The sequence below is a fragment of the Gadus chalcogrammus genome, chromosome 23 (assembly GCF_026213295.1).
Source record: "Gadus chalcogrammus isolate NIFS_2021 chromosome 23, NIFS_Gcha_1.0, whole genome shotgun sequence".
Taxonomy (NCBI): domain Eukaryota; kingdom Metazoa; phylum Chordata; class Actinopteri; order Gadiformes; family Gadidae; genus Gadus; species Gadus chalcogrammus.
The window spans coordinates 13,840,003-13,858,745 of record NC_079434.1 but is presented as its reverse complement, the minus strand read 5'-3'; the positions used below and the strand labels follow the sequence as shown (position 1 = coordinate 13,858,745).

At 46.1% G+C, this 18,743-nt stretch overlaps 1 protein-coding gene across 1 annotated transcript in view; it reads left to right on the top strand.

The window, feature by feature from the left end:
* Window positions 1-12,605: 12,605 nt before the first annotated feature.
* Window positions 12,606-18,743, top strand: part of LOC130376813 (matrix metalloproteinase-16-like) — a 59,848-nt gene continuing 53,710 nt past the window's right edge. The window contains exon 1 of the mRNA XM_056583704.1: window positions 12,606-13,077. Coding sequence (XP_056439679.1) covers window positions 12,952-13,077 — 126 coding nt within the window. The 5' untranslated portion in view covers window positions 12,606-12,951. The remainder of the gene's footprint in view (window positions 13,078-18,743) is intronic.

Here is an 18,743-nt window from a genome sequence, read left to right as displayed (position 1 = left end):
TCAGGCTTCCATTGATCATTTTTAGATGATTTCAATATTAACGATGCAAAACCTTTTATGATATCATGGCAGTTAGTTAAAAAGAATTTTACTAATACATCTGCCTTAAGTCAATTCCTCTACTAAGGATTCTAAGTGTTGAAGTAAGACACCTTATACATTCAGTGGAAGACGTAAGCATCAGGCGATGCTAAACAACACAAACAAGTCTGAGGGTCTATTAAGCGGTCAAAAAGAAGTAATGAGGACTATAAAGCATCGTTAAAACGCGGTCTGCTGATAAAACTTGATTTATTTGCCTTATCTTTCCTTCGGCAATTACTCTGAGATACACCCAATTAAAAGTGACATATTCTACAGCCCATTTTGCAGCGTATCCTTTGATACGTTCAGAAAAAAAAGTTGAAAACTTGTTTGCGAAAATGGCAGCCATTAAAACTGTAAATCTAATTTCAATACCCAGAAATGTTTGATAAGGGCGCCATGTAAAAAAGATTAAATCCTTTGAAAAGTGCCGATTGCTGACACACAGACTGCCATGAGGATGTGGTGGGGGGGGAAAACGAGCAATCGAAATTCTCCATCATCATCAATAAAGCCCCCCCCCCAAAAAAACACAAAGGGGGGGGGGGGGGGGTTGTGCTGGGATGCTGGTTATGATTTCATTATTTTTATTGCATCCGATTCTGTTCTGTCGTAAAAGACCGCTCTGGGGATGATTGCCTTGAAGGCATGTTGTTGTTCTTTTGGGGTGTACAAACCTTGTAAATCACAGAAACTATTGGATGCGATTCTGAGTTATGGGTGTTATGGACACTCAGACAGCATGTGTAGGAGACCCCCAATCGTCCAGTAATGGCCGACATGCCCCCTGGAGACTCTGTGGAAGGGTGGGGGGGGGTACAGTAAAATGTGATTTAACAGACATGGTACGGTGTAGGGCTGTGCAAGGTCCCGAAGTGGACGAGAAACTGTCAGAGGTTTGGAAAGCTTCTTGTTTGGTTGGTTTTTGGACTCTTTGGTAGCTATAAACTGAGAACATCATTCACTTTAGGAACGAGTAGAATGATTGGTACTAGTATCTGACAACCATATAGTGTGGAGAGCTGTTACATTCAGTGCACATTCACACATGAACACACATGCATGGACACACAGACACACACAAACACACATACAACACGCACACACACACCAGTGTTTCCGCTAGAAGAAATTGGTGCCGGTCATGTGACCGGGAAGGTTTCATTTTACCGGTCAAATTGGAAAAGAATCGGTCGGATATTGTCCGTGTTTATTGCACTTAAAATTTTGATAGGCAGGCTATATAAAGAAGAAGAAGTGTGTGATCATATTTTGATTCGCCAAGGTTGTTAAATACCGGTACTCCGCAAAGCTTGCCGCTGGCTTTCGCTAGCTTGCCGCCGTTTAGATCATAAAGCTACGATAGTCTTTAGCGATCAATTTGAGCGAGTGCACGAAATGTAACAACTTATTTATTTTATCACAGCCTACGCTACAATCAAAACCCTCATTGTTTTACATGAATTGGCTAAACAAATGACCACTGAAGCATATTTAAACACAATTCAAATGAACACATTCATGCTGCTCAATTTAAAAGGTTGATTCTCCTCGTGACTGAATGTTTGCATACAGCGCGCATGCTGTATGCGCGCAGGGTTGATGCGCTCCACTTTTTTCTGTGGAGAACCAGCGCCTTGAATATTCCGCTTAAAACGAAACCGGATAATTTTCGCCCGTTTCGGCTCCGTGTGTACGGGGCCTTATTTTCAATCGGTCATTCTGACCGGAGACATTTAGAATTTTCGGTCCTCCTCATTTTTTTCCGGTCAAAGACCGGTAATTACCGGACAACGGGAACTCTGACACACACACACACACACACACACACACACACACACACACACACATAGAGACACACACACACACAGACACACACACATAGAGACACGCACACACACACACACACACACACACACACACACACATAGAGACACACACACACACACACACACACACACACACACACACACACACACACACACACACACACACACACACACACACACACACACACACACACACACACACACGCACACACACACATCTCAATGATCACTCAAAAATGCATACCATACCTAGTTCACCTTGTCTGCCTTATCTCTGCTACATTGGTGTATGCTTTTATCCACTTCTCTCCATCACCTTTAATAGTTCACAGTACATTACGTTTACATTTTTCAACGCATCTCGCTAACGCTCTGTGTCCAGCGCGGTGGCGGCGGCCGGTACACCGTGCCAGCGGAGAGTCAGATCCCCGTCGCAGACAGATTGGAGTGGGAGGGACGGGGCTCATTTGGTCAGAGGGAGAACTAGCCAGAGGACACGACAGCAGGATTGCAATCAAAGATGGCCGTTGGCGATGGATTGGAGATGGCGAGAACCAGAGAGCGAGGGAGGCAGAGTGTGTGTCACATCCAATGTGACACACACAGTGGATGTGTGTGTCAATGGGTGCATCTTGCCTGGAATAAATCAATAAACGTGTAGGTCATGTCATCGGGAGGGTTCTGAGATCTGGAGTTCTGGGTAGTTGAACCGAGTGTACGCTGTAATGAAAAGTAAGAGTGTCTGGCCATCACTCATTGGCTTGGAGACGTGGTTATAAGGTTGAGGTCCACTATGGATCATTGTTAAGTGTTTGACATATGGCCCAGGTGCCACCAGATGGAGAAGGGGTCTTATGTCTGTGATGAGTGGCGGCCTCTTTTAATAAAACATTCTCGTCCACTCAACCAACAATTCATATTCATTCAGTCCACTTGTGGTCGCCGTTGTCTGAGGCAGCATGCACTTCATTTTTAGATACGTAATTAAAGATATGTAACTCAGGAGCAAGTTGGAATCAGATAAGGCCACAGCCTGATCTGGATCTAGCAGAACTTACCGTAACGCTGCAGGGAGAGGGTCAAAACCTGGGCCGGAATACACTCAGCTGCAAGGCGCGGAGTCGCACCTTGTTTCCAGTTTTGCTACGGAGATATTATCCCGAAAAAAAACATTTGCATTCATACTTTACATTTGAATCTAAAGTCTAGAGACGAGCCCTAGCCTGATGTTAAACTACCCCTGGGAGGTGATGGGCATCTTGGTATCCAATCGACCGGAGCCAATGGTGTGGATAGACCTGAAGGCTGGGGGAGTCCCACACACCCTAGCCCCGATATCTAGTCCGGGGTTCGATGCTGCCAGCGTGACGCACAGGGCCAGCCGGCCTGTTGCTCAATAGTCATCAGGGCTGATCGTAAATGACTGGTTGTGGCGCAATCCGATTGCACCTGGCTGTGCATCAGCGTCCCCCCTGCCTGCTAAGGTGATTAGTCATTGATTAGGAGCACTCTGGCTAGCGGCTATCGTATCTTTTAGCTAGAGCACAAGCTCCCATTAGTCTTTTGGGATGGGTATGCGAAATGAGTTCAAAGCGTCGATACACCAGGACATTAAGCTGATGGTGCTGGCTACCTGTTTTATTGTTATGATTCAAAGGTAATATTAATGGGCCAAACAAGTCTAGCTAAGTTAATACTGATTGGCACGCACATACAAACGCACACACACACACACACACACACACACACACACACACACACACACACACACACACACACACACACACACACACACACACACACACACACACACACACACACACACACACACACGTATGGAATCAGAGAACAAGAGCCCCCCTGGTCCCCAGGGGAGTAACATGAGAAGCAGAGATGCATCATTGAACCCTCTAGAAACAAGACCTTGAATGATGTTATCAGCAGCTCGTCTGCCTCCATACTCTTCTCCCGTGCTCTCCCCTCTCTCTGCCCTGCATCGACTCCGAGCATAACCCGGTTAGCACGGCCCTCTCTCCCAGGCTCCTTTAGCGTGTAACCAAATTAGCAGCCAACGCTACACTGATTCGTATCTCTCCAATCTCTCTCTATCGCCTCTCTCTCTCTCTCTCTCTCTCTCTCTCTCTCTCTCTCTCTCTCTCTCTCTCTCTCTCTCTCTCTCTCTCTCTCTTGCTCTACTCTCCCTTTTATCATTGTCATGTTTCATGTGGTGGAGTACTACTATGGTAGCATAGTAGCCTACTAATATTGTTTGTATATATATATATATATATATATATATATATATATATATATACATATATTTAGTACTTTTATCTGGAACTTGGTTATTGAATTTTGGTGCTACAGGTCAAACATTTGTTATGAATTTTAACTTCCATCAAACATTTATCCTAAATATGAAACACAAAGGTAAGACAACATTGGGACAAAGTGTTATTTAATTACATTTAATGAGTCATTGCCCACCTTATATACGTAATATGATTCTGAGTAAGACAGGACGATTGAAGGAACATGAGTTGATCTTGTCAATTTTATCTGGTCGTCCAAATTTGACGAAAATTTAGAGACTCTAGTATACACTTTCCCCCGACATTTTTTCCTGAGTAACCAAATAATATTTCGGTGTGAATGAGCGAAAAGGGTGAAATCGTCCCTTCTTCAATCGGTATACCAACACCTATCTCTCTAATTGCCCAACTGCCCTTTTACCAAATGTTGTTTTTCTAAATGAATGTCAATTGGACGGCCGCAGTTACCATGCAGAGTTCGTTTTATCTCCCATACCGAGCCGTTCATCACCAGAGCTGACTCATCGTCCTCATAATCGTCCTCAGAGAGAGAGAGAGAGAGAGAGAGAGAGGGGGAGAGAGGGAGAGAGGGGGAGAGGGGGAGAGAGAGAGATTTTGCAGGATAAAACGGTCCCTCCCCCCACCTCCTGTCGGAATAATCCTCCTCTAAACCCGACAACCTGTCTGCATTGATGTAATCCTACGTAAACACACTTCCGCCTTGCGCGGTTACCGACGGCTGGGGAAACCTTAAGCACATAAAGAAAACAAAAATCCACTTTCAATTTTTCCGGGTCAGATAGAGTTCTCTCGTTCAGGTTGATCGTTTGTCTATTTTCTAAAGCTCAGTTTGTTGTTTTTCCAATAATACGCTGCCTCCACTTCACAACACGGCCTGGAATGTGAGTTTTGTACACAACGTACAAGAGAGGATTATTGTGTGAGCAATATTATAACAAGTCCACAAAATACCCCAAATACCCTAAATACACAGAGGCAGTGATTCCATTGCAAAGGGAGCGTCGGCCTTCATGCTTCACTTTGATTTCAAACAGAGAGAAAGAACTACTACTGCTACTACAGGGTCTGATGGATTTGCGTGGAGGCTGGTGGTTCAAAATAGCCGAACGAGCACTCGCAGAGAACAGAGAGCAGGTGCTGCGCGACGTTCCCTCTGTGCTTCAAACACGGGCAATTCCAACGGTTAAAGATCTCACAGATTCTGTGATTTGCACTCAAATAAACCCGCAAAGCACAGGAAAAACACTGAACTACACACGCACGCACAATCAGGTTTAGATGCACGGACAAAATCATCGAGATCAACACATCCACATGACATGTTAAACACAATTGCACACGCCACAGATGCATGCATGCGCGCACACACACATAAACACACAATCAGATTTAGATGTGCACACAAACTCAACTTGATTGAAATCAACACACACATCCCCATGTTGAACACTTTTGCACACGACACAGATGTATGAATGCATGCACGCGCACACAAAACAGACACATTTGGGCGCAAGTTCGCCTCTTTACAGCCTTTCATGCTCATCAGACCGCTCTCTCTCTCTCTCTCTCTCTCTCCCCCCCATGGCAGCTCTCCGGAACGATCCGTGGGTGAGCCGGGGTCATGTCAGGGAGGACTAGTTCTCCGGTGATGACATCACAAGTGGAACCAGTGACCAGAAATGACACACGTTGGGACCTTTTACTGGCTGATGACACTGCCACTGATCCACCCCCCACCACCACCCTCTACCCACCCCCATAGACACACACACACACACACACACACGCACACGCACACGCACACGCACGCACACACACACACGCACACACACACGCCAGAGCAAAACAGAGCCTGATGCAGTCTGTGTGGCGTCGTGTTTCGTGACCTGCGACTAAACATGCTAAACAAGTCCTTTGACATGTTGACGCTTTTAAACATACCAAGGCACGACGCATTTAGACATGTGGACGACGTGACTTTTAAAGGACGTGTGAACGACCGCATCATAATTCAAACGCCACACTTTGAAGGGGGCCAATCATTTTGTTTATTCCCATCACTGTCTCATTCCTAAACACCGTAATTTGGCGGTAGTAATTTCTGGAGGAGCGACACATTGATTTTCCAAGGCGAACTTCCAAACTAGGATACTAACCTCTTCCAAGAGAGAATCGCCCTCCCCTATCTCATTTCTCTGTTTTTCCAATTTAGCGTATAGGAAAACGCTAATGTTCACTTAGCGTGCAGGTCGGGTTCGATGGCCCCTGGTAAAATCAGGCCAATATCCCTCCTGCATGATCATCAAGTAAACACAATGTTGATGAGCCCCCCCCCCTCTCTATTGAACCCTACCTGACTATTATGCACACTATGGCCGGCCTCAATGGCAAAGCAAGAGCGTCCAGGGTTCAAGGGAAGGGTAGCCAGAGACTTAATTAAACCAGGATGGTTATTGCCCTGCATGTCCTGAGCGCAATTCCTGCACTGAATGTGCTGAATATGCATCATCCACTCGGCACACTCACACAAACGCACACACACACACACACACACACACACACATGTACACACACACACAACCAAACGCATTCTGCTTTGCATTCAGGTGCCCAACAACATTAACGACACAACGATCGATGGACGATGTGACATTTAAGAGGCATTGAATGTTACCGACCTCAGCGGTTCGACATGCTTAGAAACACATGGGCAACGAACTCATACCTTATCACATGGGCGACAAACTCATAACTTAAAGCTACAACAGAGGTGTGTCCACGTCGGTAGGGGTCCCCAATTATGCACACACATGCAGTCCCACGTACACACATACAGACACACACATACACAAACACACACACACACACAGACAAGCACACATAAACACAAATACAGACACACACACACACACACACACACACACACACACACACACACACACACACACACGCACACGCACACACACGTGTGCACACACACACACACACGTGTGCACACATACACACACACACGCAAGTGTACACACACACACACACAGACACAGACACAGACACACACCTGCTTCCAACTACATTACTTTCCCCCCTCCCTCTGTAGCCTAACCCTTTAAGTACACTAATACTGAATAATGCAGTTGTGAAAGTAAATTCTGCTCCTGGTATATCTTAGGTCTGCGGGAACGGCTTGCGCTTCTCGCGCTGCAGCTAATGGATCATTTGAAAGGCTCTACACAACATTTGTCGAAAACCTGCTAGCTAAATGGCAGCAGGTGGCATGCACACATTATGATTAGCGACATTGTTTTGTTTGGCAATTTCCTTTTTTCTGTTCCCTCACAAATAACAGTGACACAGAAGGGGCTGTATGTCAGCATGAGGCGATATCTTAGCACTATAGTGTCTGTGAAATATATTTTGAGGAAACAATACTGGGAATTGCCTTCTTTGGTTTTGTTTCTTTCTTTCTCTTAGTTGAGAGAGAGAGAGAGAGAGAGAGAATCCTTTGATGGCAGTCCCCAATCCTTTTAAAACAGCTACAAACCACAAAGAATTCAGAGCTAGCTTTCAGGTTGTCTGTCTTTAGTCTGTTTGGCTGTTTTGAGTCAGACACAATGTTTCTCATGCGTAATATAGAAATAATAACGTTCACATGTTCATCGCTAAGTCTTGAGCATGGCAGGTGAGTTTCTGTTTCCTGACTAAACATATGGCTGGTGTTCATAACATTCGGCATGTCTTTGTCCTTAAAGACATGCCTTAAAACAACCCAGCTCTATGCTGCGGCTCAGGAATAATGCATTGCCATCATTTGAATGGCGAAGCCTACATGGTTCCAGTAAAGCACATCTCCCCTGCCTCTGTACTTCATTGTTTTTTTGCTTCAGGGAAAGAGAAGGCTTTCCATCACTAGGGGAGAGAGAGTTAATCTGAGCATAGAATAAATCCCATGAATTTCCGTTGTTCCATCGCCAAAACACACCGCTGTTTAACACAGTCGGTTGAACCTGCCTAGACTCTCTCTGAAGAATGACTAACATGACATAGCAACACCTTAATAGCAACGCCATGCCATGCATATGCACTATATATGCACTAGCGAGACCTCCTCCCAATAATAACTCACTTACGGTAGTGTACACATACATTCAAATCTGAATGGGAAGCATGTGGACCCAAGTGATCACAGTGGGTGGGTGGTATTATACAAACGCTCCATTGAAAGTGAGTTTATGCATGCACCGCACCACACCACACCACCGACCAAGTACTTATGTGTGTGTATTTGTGTGTGTTTTTGTGTGTGTGCGTGTATGCACGTGTGTGCATGCGCTTGTGTATTCGTGTCTCTGTGTGTTTGCATGTGTGTGTGTGTGTGTGTGTGTGTGTGTGTGTGCATGCACAGATACTCACAAAAATCACCCATGCATACTGTTGGTAGGGGCACACTGCATAACATGCCCCTCTCTGCACTCCCTCAACCCAGAAGGAACCCAGTGCTTCCACAAAGTGGCTCTGGGTACTTTGAGAGCCGGTTTAAAGCTGGGCGCAGGTCTGAGCTTATTATGTAAATAACAAGTCTGTTCGCTGTGTGTGTGTGTGTGTGTGTGTGTGTGTGTGTGTGTGTGTGTGTGTGTGTGTGTGTGTGTGTGTGTGTGTGTGTGTGTGTGTGTGTGTGTGTGTGTGTGTGTGTGTTTGGTCTGTAATCAGGTTATTTCCTCCCGTTTGTACATTGCTCTGTTTGCCTGAGAGCCTGTGGTTTGTCCATCGTCGTCTAGGTCAGAACAGGTTTATTGCGGGCACAGGGGGCTGTAGGAGCTGAGCACCGTGACTTGCTAAGTAGAAGTTTCTGGAATGACGGCAAATCACATTGAAGGTATAGAACGAAACAGTAATTCAACGACTGTTAAGTCGTCGTGTCATGCGGCCCGATGAGAGGAGTCGCCTAGGACGAGAAGGAAATTGGTGCAAATTGATGCGTCATAATTGACACAACCTGAACTTCTCTGAGAATCACCAGCCCAATCCGACAGCTGCGACACCGCAGGGAAGATGATTTGGTCCAACATGTCGTCTCATATACATAAATAATAAGTGTGCGTCCTCACGGGCACGGCCGCAAAACTCTAAGACTCTAAGACTCTAAAACTCTGAAAAACTGTCTAACTATCAATGGCACAGCCACTCTGGAGCCGCCCTGGCAGAGCGATATATCCACCCAGGGTATTGCGAGACACTGTGGATGAAAGCGTTCCACCAAATGGAATAAAAGATCTGATACCTTTTTAAGCATAACCTCCAAATCTCCCGCGTTCTTCCGGTACCTTCTGGGCCGTGCTCGCAGGAGAGCGGAAGGAGGGCAGGCTGACAGCCGGGGGGAGGGCTGGTGAATCCACGGAGAGGTCCAGGAGGCCGGGCTGGAGGCAGATGCAGCGTTTTACTAGAAGGGAGTCGTGGTCAGAGAGGGGGAGAGGGAGAGGGAGAGGGAGGGAGGGAGAGAGCAGGGGAGAGGGAGAGAGCAGGGGAGAGAGAGAGAGCGCAGGGGAGAGGGAGAGAGAGCGGGGAGGGAGGGATAGAGAGGGGGAGAGACTAGGGAGAGAGGGATAGAGAGGGAAAGAGAGAGGGAGAGAGGGATAGAGAGGGAGAGAGAGAGGGAGAGAGAGAGGGAGAGAGGGGGAGAGAGGGAGAGAGAGAGGGAGAGAGAGAGAGAAGGAAAGGAGAGCTGGGCACACGACGCTGGCACCGTCCCACCGCATCATGATGGTGTGGTGGAAGGACCAGCCGGATGGGGAGTTGAAGGAGGAGATAAGGCGAGGGCGATGGGGGGGTGGGGGGGGGGGACACACTGAGCGGCTCAGCGCTCTGAGACGGAAATGGTCCTGAAGAGGACAGGAAGCGGAAGATTGGGGGGGGAAACGAGGTGGGCAGGCAGTGGGGGATGTTAAGAGAAAGACTTGAGTTTTCGAGTGCTCCCAAAATAAATACAAATGGGAGAGAGGGAGAGAGAGAGAGAGAGGGGGGAGAGAGAGAGGGGAGGAGAGCGAGAGGGAGAGAGAGAGGGGAGAGAGAGGGGGGGAGAGAGAGGGGGGGGAGAGAGAGAGAGAGAGTGTTGTTGGGCACGCTCGCCCCATTTAGCCAACGCCAATGGGAAGCGAGGAGAGATAATTAGGAGGCAACAGACAGAAGGAAAAGGCAAAGACACGGCCAACCAAGGATGCCATGGAGGTGCAGATGTTAAGTAGCAGTGTTGAAGTGACCTCGTTTGTTTTCACAAAGACACAGAGTGTCGCCACATTAGAAGCTCCCTCACTGGGGCAAACGCGTTTCCCTGGACGGGATCCAGCCCCCCGACAACGATCAGAAAGACAGAGAAAACAAGAAGAACCATTACGTTTTAAGTCATTAAACAGAGTGGTTCCAGAAGACCCGCCATCTCCCAGCCTGGTGACCTGGCCAGGCCTGTATGTGTGTGATCCTAGATGCTGGGTGTTTCCAGAGAATTTGTGAGTTTCACACCCCACGCGGTAACCTGTGATGACAGCACAGCCGGGCTGTGACTCGTACTCAGAGCGAGCTATGTCATGTGTCACCAACGCCGCTCCGCCGGGGCAAACACATGGTTTATCACCACCACCACCACCACCACTAACAACATCAACACCAGCAGCAGCACTAACCAACACAACAGTTATCAATCAATCAACCAAATAATTTACACGATTTAGGTGAATAAATGTATGTAATGTAATGTATACTTGGTTGGCATATCTATTATTTTGACATTAATACTTGGTTGACATAAATATTTGGTTGACATAGATATTTGGTAGACATAGCTATTTGGTTGACACTGATATTTGGTAGACACGTATTTTTGACGAAGCTATTTGGTCGACACAGATAATTGGCTGACATAGCTGATCAGTTGTGATTTGCTGACGCAGATAATTGGCGTAGAGACATCATTGCCTGACGGATAATTGGTTGGCATATTGTGGCTGATTGCAGCCGGCTATACAGTGGGATGGCCAAGGTGTTGGTGCAGATGGTTTTCAAACGTTCAAACTGAGTTTTCCATTTAGTGTGTTCACTGATACTTGAACTGAAACGTAATCAATGAGCTAATGGTGCCTACTATACATTTGCTCGAATGTTCAGTACACACTCACACTCACATGCGTATACACAAACACACACACTCACGGTCACACACACACACATACACACACACACAAGCATGGATGCACTCACACGCATACGCTATCTACCACACACACAATCATGGATGCATGCACACACACACACACATACACAGACAAACGCATATAAGCACACAAACACTCACATCTCTCTCTCACGCACGCACACAAACACACACATACACACACTCACATACACATCCCCTGGTTTTAGGCTAAGTAGAAAAGTATTGATGTGGTTCATTAAATCTAACTCTTCTCTATTATCGAAGAGGATTATCAAAGAGGAACGCTTTGATTTCCATTTGACAGATTTATTTATTTGGTCCACTATTTGAGAGCAGATATTTTCATGAAATTTTCATTATATTTAATTATTTGTATTCGTGACACGAATATGAGTTGCAGGCAAAGTGTTTACATCATCTAACTTGGTAGGCTTGTACCCCTGTTTAAACTTTTACAACAGGAATTTTACAACGTCAATCTTAACTGTCTAGTTAAGATTAAGATCTTTTTATAGAATTATAGTGACAGGACGATGGCTCATCATCTCCAGGAACCGTTATGTAGACTTCTGGGCAGGATGCATGTGTCATTCCTCGTCGAGCCTATTACCTCCCCCTTGTGGCAGAAAAAATATATATTTAAAACAGAACTTCAGATAAACAAATGAGAAGACTTATCAATACCATCAAGGAATACACTTAACATTATGGGGACGTAGTGTATGTGTGTTGGTGCACCAGTGCATATGATATTTATTGAACAGCGTTTAAATAATGGAAACATAGCCTCATCATCAGCACATCTGCCAATGCTCTGCTCCTCCAACATCCACTTAGTCCACCTCAAGATCATTAAAAGATGGAAAATAGGCATCAGTTGTACTTGTTAATTTTACATGTGTGTATTTTGTGGGCTATATTAAGTGTATCATTGATGAGGACGGAAGATGCTCTTCGATAATGGGCATCTGCAAAAAACAACAACAATAAAGGCTTGCATGTGAACGACTAGAGTTCCGTGTGGACCAAACCTTTTACAGTGATGCCGGCCTGTGAGTGCGGTCCAGGAAAGGGGGAGTGATGTGTGCGCCCTGGACAAGGGGGGCTTCGGAATGGCGCGCGCATGCGCAGTAACTGGGAAATATGGTTGAAAACTGGCAGCTATGCCGCGCAGCGCAGGAATCGAGCTAAATGTGTCTGTCAAGAGGAATCGTTGTGCAGCGACCGTGCCGGAGGACCAAACCGGGGACAAGCGAGACTCGTAGAGAGGAAGCGACTGAGAGCCGTGGCGAATGATTATTTTACACGGGATCACCGGAGATAGACGAAGAGATAGGGGGGATAGGACGAAGCCTTTTCCTCTTTCCCAGTGGGCACGGAAGAAAGATATACCCGGCGATGTCCCTCCTAAACGTCTAGGATCTACTCCGTGCCCGCTTGTTGTTTTTTCTGGTTGACTGTTATCGAAAACAAACAGACAAAAATCCAAAGGGCCACTATGGTTTTATTAGACCTCCATTCTAGGAGATGTTTGAGTAGCTTGTGCATAGGGACGCTGTGCGTGCAGTTCCTGCTGTGGATTTTATGCGCGGTGAACGGAGAGGAGCAGCCGTTCAGCGTGGAGGTAAGAGGAGGGGAACGGGGAACCGGGACCGTTGTGTCTCTCTCCACCAGGATTTGAATAGTGGGAATAAAATCGTGTCCGCTCCTCCTCACATTGACTCTGGTTTCTGAACTGATGTGCAACCTGATGTTCCGTTAGATCTAATATGCCACTTTTTTTTTGCTAACACGAGAATGAAATCCTTTGTTGTTTATGTCTCTGTCTGCGTTAGTGGATTGAGTTTTCTACCCAAACAAACGCTCTTTGTGAGATTGAGTGTGGGCGACTTGTTAATTATTCCAATGTTTTACACGTTTTGAAAAAAAGGGAACAACAGTGCATGGGTAAACAAAAACCCCGAACGGATTCTCATATTTTTTCGTAAATGACCGCTTCTCCCTACAAATCACTTTGCGGGCCACTGGGAACCACTTAAATCCAATAGTGTCATCCACCTCCTGATAATAAAGGGACGTGCAGCATGCATGAATGGCTATTTTGTTCAAGAAATTAACCCGTGCTCTGCGAGGCATATACTGTTTTCTCTGTTCGTTATAAAAGCCTTGGTCGTTTTTTAACCCCACCGTAAAGAAGATGACACAATTCCATCAATTCCATCCAAAAGTATACTATAAAATAGCTAAAATATTGTTTCTTTCCTCTTTGTGTAGCTGTTCATTTTTGTCTCTTTCTTTGTTTCGGTCTTTGTTTGTTTGTATTTTCTTTATTTTCTATTTTTATTCTTTCTTACTTACTTTCTTTGTTGTGAAAAAGTTGCGGCTTGCGCAGTATCCACACAGACATCACAAAATACAGGAGAAAACACAGTCAGGGCTTGTGTTTTCGAACATGCCTCGCTTTCACAGCAAATCACGCATCACGTTCACCGCATTAACCTTCTTCCACCGTGTGTCATTTCCCATTCCACATCCCCTGTTAGTCTCTTAGACATATAGAAACAGTATCGCGTAACTCTCTCTCTCTCTCTCTCTCTCTCTCTCTCTCTCTCTCTCTCTCGCTCTCCTGCTCTCACACACGCACACATGCACACACCGTGCCGACTGACAGTCAAGTCCTACATGTACATGTCTGCAGGATTTGCAAGCTTGGCATGCTACACAAGCATCAGATTCAGCCCAATTCAGTCCAGATGCTGCAGGTTACTCAGTTACAGTGTCCAAAGCCCATGTCTGAGAGAGAGAGAGAGAGAGAGAGAGAGAGAGAGAGAGAGAGAGAGAGAGAGAGAGAGAGAGAGAGAGAGAGAGAGAGAGAGAGAGAGAGAGAGAGAGAGAGAGAGAGAGAGAGAGAGAGAGAGAGAGAGAGAGAGAGAGAGAGAGAGAGAGAGAGAGAGAGAAAACATAACCAGGGACTAGAAACAGCGAGACGTTGAGTTGAGTCTGAGTGACTGCGTGCTTGGTCTTTATGAGTTGTATCAACCATCGCCTTATCGAGAGATTAAAGTCTGACAATTTTCTGACACATCGAAAAATCCACAATCAAGAGGGGAAGTGCGATTGACAGATTGATTGACAGTAGGCAGACGAGGAGGGCGATGAAGACTTTGGGACAGACGGTTTAATACATTATGTTTACCACCTCCTCCTCCTCTTCCCGTTTCCCCTTGGCTTTGGCATGGTCCCTGGGGAGAATCCCGCTCTGTCACAGAAAAAATAGATGGTTCATCACAGGCTCAAGGCTCGCTGACTGCTTCCCACACGGCCCCCATCCGCTGCTCGTAGACAGAGACCATGCAGCCTCTCACACACACACGCACATATGCACACACACACACACACACACACACGCGCGTACACATACACACACACACAAGTGCATACACGCTCGTATACACACACACACACACACACACACACACACACACACACACACACACACACACACACACACACACACACACACACACAATGTAATAAAACCAGAGGATTATCTTTATTATCGCTGCAAGAGTTAGTATTATGAAGGATATCTGCAGCCACCTGCTGGTTAAGGTTATGCACATTTGTTTAATGTTGTCTCGTTGGAGTCACAACCGTTGGAGTACTCGTGGCGGGAGGCAGACACATGCCCGCCCCTCCGGCTCACCTCCCAAGAAAATGAAAAAACTCCACCTCAATCTGGTTAACTTTGGGTGAGAGATGCATTTAAGGACGACAACACTTGCTCAATTCCAAGCAAGAACGTTAACAACCTTACAACTGAGTGCAACCTGAAAACGCACACGCATGCACACACACACACACACACACACACCTCCAGTTCAGTGGCGCGTGTCCAAGGAAATGTTGACCGCACTGTTAACACACACACGCGCACACGCACACCGTACATGGCGGCAAACCCTCTTCGACCCATACCTGTCACAGTTTGTTTTGTGGGAAAACAAGAGTCTCCTGTGTGCGTTTGTGTTTTTGTTGTTTTTCAGTTTGCGGTCAAGTGTATTTCTCCCCGTCGGTCCCAGAGGCTTGGGTAGGTCAGTCGTTTAGAAGGACAGGCGAAGCATGAATACCCCCTGGCCGGCTCGTCCTTTCCATGGCTAGGGAGCTGCCCTTGTGCTTATGTTCTGTGTGTGTGTGTGTGTGTGTGCGCGTGTGCGTGTGTGTGCATGGTTGGTTGGGTGTCTGTGTGTCTGTGTGTGTGTCCATCCTCATTCCTCAGTGGGCGCCATCTGAACCTGAACGCGCATGTGCACACTGCACATGCACATACAGACAGAAGGGAGAGAGACGCGTGTTATACCAGACAGCAATAAAGTAGAGAAGATCAGTATGTATCTCCTCTAAGTACCAGGTTGTGTTTTGAAGCGGGAGTTCAACCTGAATCTGCCCTGTAATCGGTGGTCAGAAGCCCTCTTGTCATATGATTAGTTTTGGCCTTTATTTTGATTCTGTCAATCGTATCGGCTGAACTTGAAAAGCCATTTTCTTTCCACCCCAAACCAGAGCCATTCATTGCCGTGCCGCGGCAATGAATTATATTCATCAGCGTGGGTTTAATCTACACTGATGTAATTGGTGGGAACTGGCCGTGCATTTTTATGAGCAAAATACAAATTATTGTTTTGTAGTCACGCTCGGCAAGATTGACGGAGAATTAATTAATTTTAAGCAACAGTGGATTCATTAAAAATATAATTATGGCTATGTTAATGTCCTCACTGCCCGTCTCCCAATACAGCACTTAATGCTCAGGAAGAGTCTGGAAGCCATAAATTACGTTCTTGTGTAATGATTTAGTTCAATCCAATGTCAACTGACTAAGGAGAAGAATCGTCGTAATCTGTCGAAAGTCTTCTTTGGCATGGTGGTCAAGTAGCGGAGGAATAAAATATCACAGTGATAATTTGCCTCTTTATAGCTGTATACATTCTGGTTTCCTGTTGTGTTCGACTGCTTATCTGCCCGAGGGATTTCAGATCAATGTGTTGTGAAGTGTGGAGGGAGAGCATTAGTGGTAAACTGGGTTTAAAGTTTCACTCTGTAATTGCAGTCTGTTTTCTCTCTTTCTCTGTCTCTGTCTCTCTCTCTCTGTCTGTTTTTTTCTGACTCTCTCTCTCTCTCTCGCTCTGACTCCCTCTCTCTTTTTGAAACATGGAAGCGCCTTCGGCAGCACCTCTTTAATTGTAGATTCGGGCCAGAAGGACTGAACTTAGCGTCAACAGTTACAGCTACAGTTAACACATATATTAACGTTTGAAAAATGTTTGGTAACATTGCAGAAACACAAAACACAAACCCATCCACCCATGCCCTGGCATATAATCCAAATCCTTCATCTCAAATCTGAAAAAAAAGTCACACTTCATACTCGACGAAAGTATGAAGTAGTGATAAATGTATAAAGTCTGTGAGGCGTTAGAGGCCTTTGTCTGCTCTAGTTTTTGTGTTTGTTTCATGCATGATATGCCTCCTTGTTCACAACATGGCTTGTCTTGTGTCTCTCCCTCCAAGTCTTGCACACGTATTTCTGTTCTGCTACAGCAGACACACACACACACACACACACACACACACACACACACACACACACACACACACACACACACACACACACACACACACACACACACACACACACACACACACACACAGACACACACACCAGTGATAGCCAGGTGACAAGGGAGTATGTGTTTCTGAGAGTCGTTGGGACTGGAGGAAGGGAGGGCAATCTGTGGAACAAAGACACACCTGTGCCCTACCTCCTGGGGAAGGATCCAGGTGGGTGGGAGAGATGAGTGTGTGAATGGATGGATGAATATAGAGACTATTGTCCTCCCCCCTAATGCCTACTGGTTAAAGTTCTCTTCCGTTTTGTACAAAACAAAAAGGCTGCTCATGACGACACGTGAACAAGGTATTCATTAAGTCTGTGGTCATATTATGAAGGTTTTGGGTCTTTAACTTTGGGTGTTTTGGGTGTTTTGGGGTCTTTAAGGAGAACCAGAGGGTATACAAATTATTATACAGTGTTTGGAGCTTTGCTGAAAGTATTGAAGCCAAAACTCCCGTTTCATTTGTTTGAAAACCGTTAAAATTACCAGTTAACCAGTTCACCACACTCGATTCCGTCAGAGTATTAAGAGTCAAAGCATTGCCATCCATCATTCTAATGTCTGACAAACAACACTTATGAGCACAGGTTCTCCCTCGCTAAAAGTGTACCGTATCAGCGGGCGGTGGCGGGGGGAAACGCCTGCTTCAGCTGTACTTGTTATCCTTTTGGGTCCCCTCCGCCACCATAGGGTCAGGCTATAGGATCTCGCTGTCTTGCTAGGGTTCCTTCTGACGGCTGTCACTTTGCGTGGAGTGGGTGAGCCCCGGCAGCGAGCCGGCACCGATCGGGTTGCGGGTCGGCGTGGGGGCCTCTCTCGGGCCTCCCAGCTGCTGAATAATAGAGTGGCCGACATCGCTGTTATTGTGTGGGTCTGCTGTAAACGCCACGGCGAAAGAAGTACTTCTCTCTTCTCTTCTTTGTCTTCCCTGCTTTCTTCGAGGATGCCTCCGTTCTATGTTTTTGACAAAGTAAAGACATTAACTCTCGGTGGTTAGTTCGCAATTTCTTCCTGTCACTTTGTTTTTTAAGAAAATGACAAACAGGAAATGAGGATGATGTCATACTATGTTGTCGTTTGATGCCGATGCCTTCTTTTCTCAGGCGATGGCGTTCATGAGCGCGGACCCCCGCTACCCTGATTTCACGGAAGTTAATTAGTTCATGAGTTTGTTAGTTATGAAATCAAGTCATTTAGTTTGAAATATGTTCTCAGCTTTTAGTTCTCAGCGGTGAGTGCCTCCGTTGATGATAGTGCCTGGCAGGAGAAGACTATTAGTCCGACATACACTTACACTGGAGCATGTGACCCAACGCCCTGCTTATCTGCTCAAGAGATTGACTCAGATTCAGAACATAGGGTTGATTGTATTTGTTTTGCATGCTAAGTATGACCACACCCCTTTTAGCGTGCACGTGCATTCACCCACACACACGCACGCACGCACGTTCACACACATGCACAGGCGCACACACACACACACACACACACACACACATACACACACACACACACGTACACATACACATACACATACACATACACATACACGCACACGTACACGTACACAAACGTCACACACACACACAGTCCTGTGGCAGCGGCCTTACTGCCC